This window comes from Puccinia triticina, chromosome 12A (assembly GCF_026914185.1).
Source record: "Puccinia triticina chromosome 12A, complete sequence".
Lineage (NCBI taxonomy): Eukaryota > Fungi > Basidiomycota > Pucciniomycetes > Pucciniales > Pucciniaceae > Puccinia > Puccinia triticina.
Window position 1 is genome coordinate 5,992,156 of NC_070569.1, and position 9,153 is coordinate 6,001,308.

At 44.6% G+C, this 9,153-nt stretch overlaps 1 protein-coding gene across 1 annotated transcript; it reads left to right on the plus strand.

Annotated features, from left to right (window-relative positions):
• Window positions 1–6,674: 6,674 nt before the first annotated feature.
• PtA15_12A591 (uncharacterized protein) lies at window positions 6,675–8,546 on the plus strand (the record flags this gene model as incomplete). The annotated part of the gene is made up of 7 exons (XM_053162216.1): window positions 6,675–6,688; window positions 6,963–7,068; window positions 7,151–7,856; window positions 7,922–8,094; window positions 8,177–8,233; window positions 8,359–8,469; window positions 8,529–8,546. 7 exons carry the CDS (start codon window positions 6,675–6,677, stop codon window positions 8,544–8,546), a joined length of 1,185 nt encoding a protein of 394 aa, XP_053026156.1.
• Window positions 8,547–9,153: the final 607 nt, after the last annotated feature.

Here is a 9,153-nt window from a genome sequence, read left to right on the forward strand (position 1 = left end):
GGCCACCTTTTTTGCACAGTGACTGTGCATTGTTCACAGTGACTGTGCATTGAAGCTTGATAGCATAAATGTTCAAAAAAGGTTGAAGTGAGACCACAGGCTTCCTTTGAGTTCCCACATGTCAACTGGTGGTGGTTGCTTGAATTTTTATCAGTGTGTTGTTCATTCTATCACACTTGTAATTTCTTTTCCTCATTGTGTTTTTATCTCAGACCAGCCACCAGGGGGAACCCGTTGCACCTCCCGCAGAGTGCCATACTGTGATTGCTTACGGCAAGTTTTCCAGATGTTAACTGCTTGTGATGTGTAAATGATACCTGAAGTGTTTTAATCTACTTTTGAACTCATGGTGATGTCTTATCTAACCATTATGGGTTAGATTTGATTTTGATTGACCCAACCAAAGGAATAGAAGATGGGGGAGGAAAGGTATAAGAAATTCATTGTAAATCCACACCAGAATCTATTTGTTGCATTATCCCAGCCGCTTGTAATCCAAGCAAACAGTTCCTTTGATATGATCATCCCCTTGCCATACACAGTTACAGAACACCCAATCAACTTCTTCATTTACTGTAAATCTCATCTGTTATGTGTGGCATAAGCAGAGCATCTGAGCAGTGTCTGGCGTGATCAGGAGATTCAAAGACAAATGCAACTCTCTAATTAGAGATGTCCTGTTTTGCTCAATTACTGAAAGATTGGGAAATCACCAAAATGATGCAGCTGATCTGCCGTGCAAACATATTACTACATTTTTTGGTGAAAATGTAGTAATAGGTGTGTGCTGAAACCAAACTGATGACAGCGGGACCAAACTATGGTGGGCTGCCAGGCTCAGGGAGAGCCAGTGGTATTGCACGGGATTTGTCTTAAACAGCAGATACAGTGTGCGGGGAGGAGGGGTGTTGAATGGTTGATGAATGCTGTCTGATGTCCACCCTGACGTTTGCGCAAAATTCAGAGTGGACATCCATCACAAAGACGCACGCTGGCTTTTAACCAAATTACTTAAATGTCACCTGTGACATGACATGACTTGGGCACATAATGTTCCCATTAAGTTTATCAGGGCCGCCTGCCTGCAACAGAGTCACAGATTTCCACACATTGGAGGTGTACACAGTCTTTGAAGAATCATTTTGTGGAGGAATGGCTGCCTGCATCTGCGGACTCCTAACTAAAAATTTTGAAGCTTAAGTGAGATTTGAGAATAAGCCCTTCAATATTGGTGATGATTTAAACCAACCAACAGAAGAGCCACATGATTAATAAACACAAGCTGGATTCAGACACAACTTTGCCTAATTCTGTATTCTGGGATTACTTTGGCAGAGGAGTTTGTGTGTATTTGTTGGTTCAATCACAAATCAAGAAGAATTGTCTCCTACACAAGTTGGCCCAAAATTGATCTTATCAATGCTTTAGCTTAGAAATGGCCATTCTCATGACTCAAAGGCTGGGTCCCCTTCAACTGATAACCAATTCAACATTTGATCAGCAGAGCAGTTGATCATAGATTAGGCTACAGTTATCCTTGCAATACTGTGGAAAGTTACACAAGAGTTATGATCAACTCTAGCATCACATCAGTACCTGAGTCTGATGGAATTACAGTGGAGCACTCTGTAGGAAGTGCAAAAATTTCCCCCCTGGCGAGCCTTTTTCACAATGAGAAATTTGACACCAGCCCTTGAAGAATTCTTTTGATAAAATGTGATAATTTTTTCAGCTTGATCAGAATTGTCAGAAATGCAAGAATCTTCAGTTTAGCTTAAATCTTCAAAATTTTTATCACACACATCCTAGTACACTTGTTTCAAATCTCTCAACGGTAACAGGGCTAATTATTAATTAAAAATTCCTTTAATGAGTTCATATGGATCATGTTGCCCCAAACGGTTTTTAATCCATAACATTAACCAGCGGTGACTCTTCTGGGAAAATTTGTTTCCACTCTTTGTGAGACTGTCAAGTCAGCTGTAATGTATTCCTCCAATCATTTTTTTAAGTGCAGTTTGGTTTTACATTGCGCAATATGGCGTATATCCTCAGGATTCAATACAAACAGGCCAAAAAATTGAAACTGTGTCTTTAGGAAGTGACTTTAACATTACTTGATTAGTTTAAACTAACAGGAAGAAAAGGAGAAGGAAGATTATGAAGTAAAGAAAGATATTCAAGGATTCCAGCGGTGTCTCCTGCAATTTTGGATTTCATTTTCCATTGTTGGACAAGTTTTGGACTAAGGAGCATGGGCAAACTTTTTGTCAGTTTGTTAATTGTCATGTTCTTGTTTGGTGATATCTGTTTGTGTAAAAAGGCATGCACAACAGGTTTGAGTAGCAGGAGGTTGGGTATTGCAAGTTGTAGAGTTGTAGCTTCCATGGCATTTGCTACATAGTGGATTGTTTTTACACCATTTAGCTGTGTAGCCAAGTTTCCAGCATTGGAAACATTGGGATATTGATTGGACATAGTGGGCTCCTCTGTACAGTTTGTTTTCAAGGAATAATCCTGATTTTTCAATCTTCAATGCAATATTATTGTCTATAGTGTGCTTCCAGCCTAGCCAAGCATGGCCTGGTGCTAACAAACTTAACTAAGTCCCTCCCGAGGGAGGCCGAAGGCCTCCCTCTGGGAGGGACTTATGCCTTATCGGTGAAATTTGCCTGAGAGAAATGACAATAACCTTACCTTTTCGTGCTAAGGCCCCTGCACGGTGCTGCCTTGGTGTAATCACCCTCTACATTTAAACTTAGACCCTTGAGATGCCTGGCTATCTCCTGCCACCTTTGTGTGCATTTTTTTTCTTCCCAAACCCAAGATATGAGGCGTGTAGTAAAAAAACTTCATGCTGGCAAAAACAGTCAAGGTATAACTGTTTTTAAAATGAGCTCCCTCGGAACCTTGAGTGAACAGGCCCAAATGCATTTTCTCACGCAGTTGGTTGGCAAGGCCGGACATCAGTCCTGGATACCTGTCATTTTTTTCTCTTGAGGAAAGCATATAGATTTACACTAAAATGATGTTTTACAGACCTCAGGCTTGGCTTTTGCAACCCACCAACTTCAATGTGTTATTATGAGCAAGGAATGATGAAATTTGATGATCTTAGAGCATCAAAAATTAGCCAAGATGCAGGGCTTTCTTAATATCCAAAAATATTGGTGAAATCTTTGGTGGTAAGGGAGCTAATGCAACATTTGTTGAAAATGGTGTTTTTGGCCATTCCTCTCAGGCCTAAATCACCAATACCACATAAGTCCCTCCGGTGGAGGCGCTTCGCGCCTCCACCCTTGGACTTAGCTAAGTTTGTGGTGCTAAGCCACAAGGCACAGCTCAGTGCTCAATTTTGAGCACTGTGCCTCCAGCCTCAGGTTTCCTCAGGCACTCAGCCTGGAAAAAGGACTGGCAAGCCACCTCATAGATGTGTCCCTCCCGTCAAAGATGAGGCCATCCACTCAACTGGGCTGGGTAAAACCGCGTTGACCGGGAGCTATGTATGCCTCCCACTGGATGACCAGTGTGTTCCTGGAAGAACAAACCTGTCATTGAGTGGGTCTTATCACTCTCTGCTCAATGACAGGCACACACCGCATCAAGAGGGTACAGGACCAAAATTAACCACCGCCTTCAAAGCAGGTAGGACGGGTACACATCACCAAGAGGGGTCTTACTACTTAGCCCTATCAAGAGAGGACCTCTCAATGACCAGCACACACCATTCATTGAGAGGGTTTCAGCCCACTCAATGACCGGCACACACCAGTCATCAAGCGGGTACACATACCCGCTTGATGGCCGGCACACGCCAGTCATTGAGCCGGTACAAATACCTGCTCAATGGCCGGCACACGCCAGTCATCAAGCAGGTACACATACCCGCTCAATGACTGGAACACACTGGTGATCAAGAGGGATAAGAACCTCTCAATGACTGGCATGTGCCGGCCATTGAGCGGGTATGTGTACCGGCTCAATGACTGGCGTGTGCTGGCCATTGAGCGGGTATTTTTAGCAGCTCAATGACTGGCGTGTGTTGGTCATCAAGTGGGATAGACCCACTTGATGACCGGTGTGTTCCGGTCATTGAGCGGGTATGTGTACCCGCTTGCTGACTGGCGTGTGCCAGCCATTGAGCGGGTATGTGTACCCGCTGAATGAATGGTGTGTGCCAGTCATCGAGAGGGATAAGACCCTCCTGATTACTGGTGTGTGCTGGTCATTGAGCCGGTACACATACCCGCTTGATGACTGGTGTTTGCCAGTCATTGAGTGGGCTGAAAACCTCTTGATGACTGGCCTGTGCTCGTCATTGAGTGGGATAAGACCCCCTTGATGACCAATGTGTGCCGGTCATTGAGTGGGATTAGACCCATTTGATGACCGGTGTGTTCTGGTCATCAAGTGGGATAAGACCCGCTCAATGAAAGGTGTCTTCCGAGTCAATGACCGGCACATGCCAGTCATTGAGAGGGTTTCAGCCCACTCAATGACCGGCAAACACTGGTCATCAAGCGGGTACCAGTCTGTTCAGGTCATTGAGAGTGTACAACCATGTATGTCAACCAGATTTCACCAGTATGTTCCTCCTATTGACTGAGAGGGATCCCTCCCAGTCAACAAACAAATCTGTGTGGGCTTGTTGACCAGGAAGGTTTCTTCTTGGTATATATTTAACATAGCTGAGCATTCAGCTCAGAGTAGGTTGTGTTATATATCTCAGACTCAGCTTGGTTGTACCTCAGTATTGTGCACTGCACCAGAGTTCAGCTGAGCAATGTGCAGGAATTCCAGGGTTTACCACCCTGAGATTCATTTGTATTAGCCTTGTATAAATGGGCATTTGACTTGAGTATGCTGCATGTCAACTGGCAGCAGTTTCTTGAGTTTTTTTCATAGTGTTTGGTTGTTTGGGTCAAACTGTGATGGGATGGCATGCAAGAGGACGGGATATCTGTTTGGAAACGTGGTGAGGCTGGGTCAGACATGAGTTGTCCACTGGTGTTTATTCTCAAGCAGCCAGCGGGCTTTGGATTTTTTGGATGTGTATATTTTTTTGATGGCAGGACCAAGATACCTGCCACATCTATTGGAAAGGAGTCTATGTTGGTGTCTATGGATGCTAAAGCCGAGTTAATTTTTGTTGTTATGTTGCTAGCTGAAGCATGTTCTAGTTTGTTGAACCCTGGCCGAGTTCTTATTACCAAGCTAGAGGTCTTAAATTTGTTTATTTTGGAAGTTGAAGGTATCTCTGGAATTGTGCGTTCCTTTGTCTGAGTAATTATGGCAGTTGTTTTGCCTTTCTGTTTTTTTTTTTTTGCCGTAACCAAGGCCCAGGACATTTGACCAGGGATAGGTGCCGGGAGAGGTTGTTGTTTGATCAGCTCTAGTCAATCCAATATCATCTTCAAGGTGCTGGAGTCTGCAAGTTGGGTTTTTTGTATTGTCAATACTATCCTTGAGCCTGGTGAGGGAGTGAAGTAAATTGATAATCTGGTGTTGATTGAGGGTGCGGGTGGGGTTTTTGATTTCCAAGACTGAATCAACCAGGAATTGTGCCATGTTGTCCACGAAGCTGTTTGGCTTCTCCAAATCAAGTTTTAAGGATAGGGGAGGAGGGGGAATGGGGGAAGGAGGCATAGATGAATTCGTTTTATTGATATTTTTGAAAAATTTGAATGTTGTGGTTAGCAGTCGTCAAAATGCCCGATCAAATATAGAGAACTTGAGGGTTCTCAAAGTTGCAACATAGCAGCATATGTCATGCAAACATACAACTTTATTTGCAGGGGCTGTCAAACGCTTCCCTGCAAAAAAGGTGTGTATCACAGTATGTCACATTTGTATGTTTTCAACTTTGAGAACCCAACATATTCCTCATCTGTTTCCATAATCTCAATCTGATGAAAGTATGTTCATGAGCTTCCATGATATCCAGTTGCTGGATAAAATTCCAAAATAGATCTTCAATGCCAGAAGGAGTAGTGAAGAAAACCTCTCCAGGTGGACTAGAAGCCAATGATGGCCAGTCATGAACTCGGTGATGGATGTTGTCAAGATGCGCATATACACTGTCTTGCTTTTGTGCATGCAGTAGCATGCAGTATGGAATTATGCTTTGATGGATGTTGAATAACTTTTGCTTCGCGGTGTTTTGCATATATGTATTTACATATAGGCAGCTTGGAAGTTTTTTACTGCCTCTGCCAACCACTTTTTTGAATTAAACATTTTCGACTCCAGTCCAGCGGCCGTCCCCTTGTTGTCGACGCCCTCCGCCCGCTTCACTCCACCCTCTGTCGGCCTGCCTTCACATATCCCCATCATCTCGCACTTCTCCACAACACTATCATCAGTTTTATTCTCCTTGGGAATCCAACAACCACAACTTTCTCCAAAGATTCTTCAGCCTTCAAGCCAGTCTTTCCATCGATTCTGCATCCTCCCTATCAGCAAGCTTTTTCGTCATGGAAGCTCGTCAGATCCCGCACGCTGAGGGTGACTTAACTGCCCCAACACCACAGGTTTCGTTGTTTATCTGAACCCCTTTTTCATTCTATCTCCCCGATCTCTCGTCCCCTCTTAACCCGTCGTTGATGTTCGTATGCATTTTTTTTTGCTCCCCCCGTTAATTCCTTCTGCAGAACACCCCCGCTGTGCATTCCACCATGTCTCAACTCTCGTAAGCTCCTTTCTTGGTTTTGTGTTAGCGGTCATCCATCTCCTCCCCGACTTCTTTTTTGCCCATCGCTCCCGGCACCCCATTTCCTCATCTTTTAAAGTGGGAAAGGGTCTGTAAAAATTATCCCAAACCCAAGCTTCCTATCCCGTTCACGCTTAATCAAAGTTCGATCACAATCCCGATCACTCCTTCTATGATATCAACTTCATCAGCTCTATTAGTTTGTTCTGTTGTTTATCCCTCTTACTTCTTCTGTGGCGTCTTCGACATTCAGGAGACCTCAAGTTCCTGATACCATCGGGGAAGACGAAGAGGAAATACCGACTATTGGCTCGGACGCCGCAACTGGTGGACCCAACGCGCAACTAGCCAATCACCCCGTCTGTTTAACTTTCTCATCTGTTCAAAATAATGTACAATGACTCGAAACTGATTGACTGTTTTTCTGAACTACCTATTCAGCTTCTTGCTTCGTTGGTCCAGTCTCGGCTCCACGGTTTGGTCGGCCGCTCCTCGGGATATATCGCATCCCTCCCTTCTACGATCAGACAGCGCATCGATGGCTTAAATGGTATCCAGGTCGAACACTCCAAAATCGAGGCTGAATTCCAGAAAGAGGTCCTCGAACTGGAGAAGAAGTATGCCCACAAGTATCAACCACTGTACGAGAAACGGCTCCAAATCGTTACTGGGAAAATCGAGCCTTCCGAGTCTGAGATTGCGGCTGGCATCAAAGCCGCTGAAGAAGACGAAGACGACACGGATTCAGAAGCCGATGGTGAACCACGCCCCCCTCGCGTTCCTCCGACTGCCGAAGAGCTTGCTCAAGCTCCCAAGGGAATTCCCGAATTCTGGGTCACCGTTCTCGGTAATCACCCTGGGCTATCCGAATTGGTCACCGAAAGAGACCAAGCTGCTTTGAAATATTTAGAAGATATCCGAGTCTCTTACCTCGACGGGAAACCGGGCTTCAAGCTCACGTTCTACTTTGGCCAAGGCGCCAAGGAGTTTTTCGAGAATACCTTACTCGAAAAGACTTATTATTATCAAGACGAAGTGGGTTACACGGGTGACTTTGTTTACGACAGGGCTGAAGGCACCAAGATCGAGTGGAAAGAGGGCAAAGATTTGACCGTCAAAGTCGAAACAAAAAAGCAACGTAACAAAAGTGAGCTGCTCAACTCTTTCAATTCTTTGTTGATTAACGAAGAACTCTAACCATTTCCTCTGCAGACACAAACCAGACTCGTGTCGTCAAGAAAGTCGTTCCCACCGATTCATTTTTCACATTCTTTAGCCCCCCCAACTCACCCTCAGAGGACGACGATCTCCCAGAGGAGGAACAGGAGGAAATTGAACAGCGTTTGGAGCTCGATTATCAGATCGGCGAAGATCTGAAAGACCGGGTAAGAGCATGGAAATCAATGCCTATGGTAATCACGGCATCTACCGACAATTAATGATATTCTTGATCCCCCATTCATTCAGATCATCCCCCGTGCCATCGACTTCTTCACCGGTAAAGCTCTCCGTTACGAAGATGGCGTTGGCGAGGATTTCTCAGACTACGATGAAGATGATGACGACGAGGATGACGATGATGTAAGCGCAACTAACCTATTGTTTTGTTGTAGAATAGCCTTTCTTACTTGTCGTCATTGTGACTTTAGGATGATGACGATGACGAGGATGGTCGTCTTGTGGTTCCTGGAGCGAGGAAGACCAAAAAAGCTCCAGTACCCCCCACCGGCGCCACTCCTGCAAGCCATCAAGATCCCCAGGTATGTAGTTGCTCCCCTTTGCATTTTGACGTCTCGTTGATGGAGTTATCCGATTTCAGGAATGCAAGCAGCAATGAGCTCGGCGGCATGTGATGTGAGTAATAGAAAGATACAGAGTGCGCATGATAACCTGGTGGCTGACGTTCAGTTGGTTGTATCAATCGTAGAAAGCATGAAATATCGGAATCGTTGGTTCAATGGTGTCCGGGTCTGAGAATGAGATGAGCTCCTCAAAACGTTTAGTTGCAATTGCACAGATGAAAAAAAAAAAAACATAATCTATGGTTCGAAATATCCATTGGTTTCCGCAGAAGGAAGCGTCTCCCCTCCTGAACAACAAAACTCTTCAACATTTCCTTTGAGCAATTTAATTATTGATATCTTAATGTTTCACACTCGCTTTATTCTGCACATTTCCCTCATCTTCTCAGTATATCTTTAAATTCATGAACTTGTGCCACAAAACCCCACACTCAAAATATTGAAAAGACACATGACGCTATTGATTTTACAATTTTCTTGGTGTGCATCTTGCTGGGCTGTTGCTCTGTACTTTAAGACTGGGTCTGAGCATCATTCCAAACCACAAACCCCAGAAACCCTTGCTACTGCAGGTGTCTTGCAAAGCAAACCTCCAACAGCCCTCAGGAGGAGGGGGGACTTGCACCCAACTGACCCATTTGG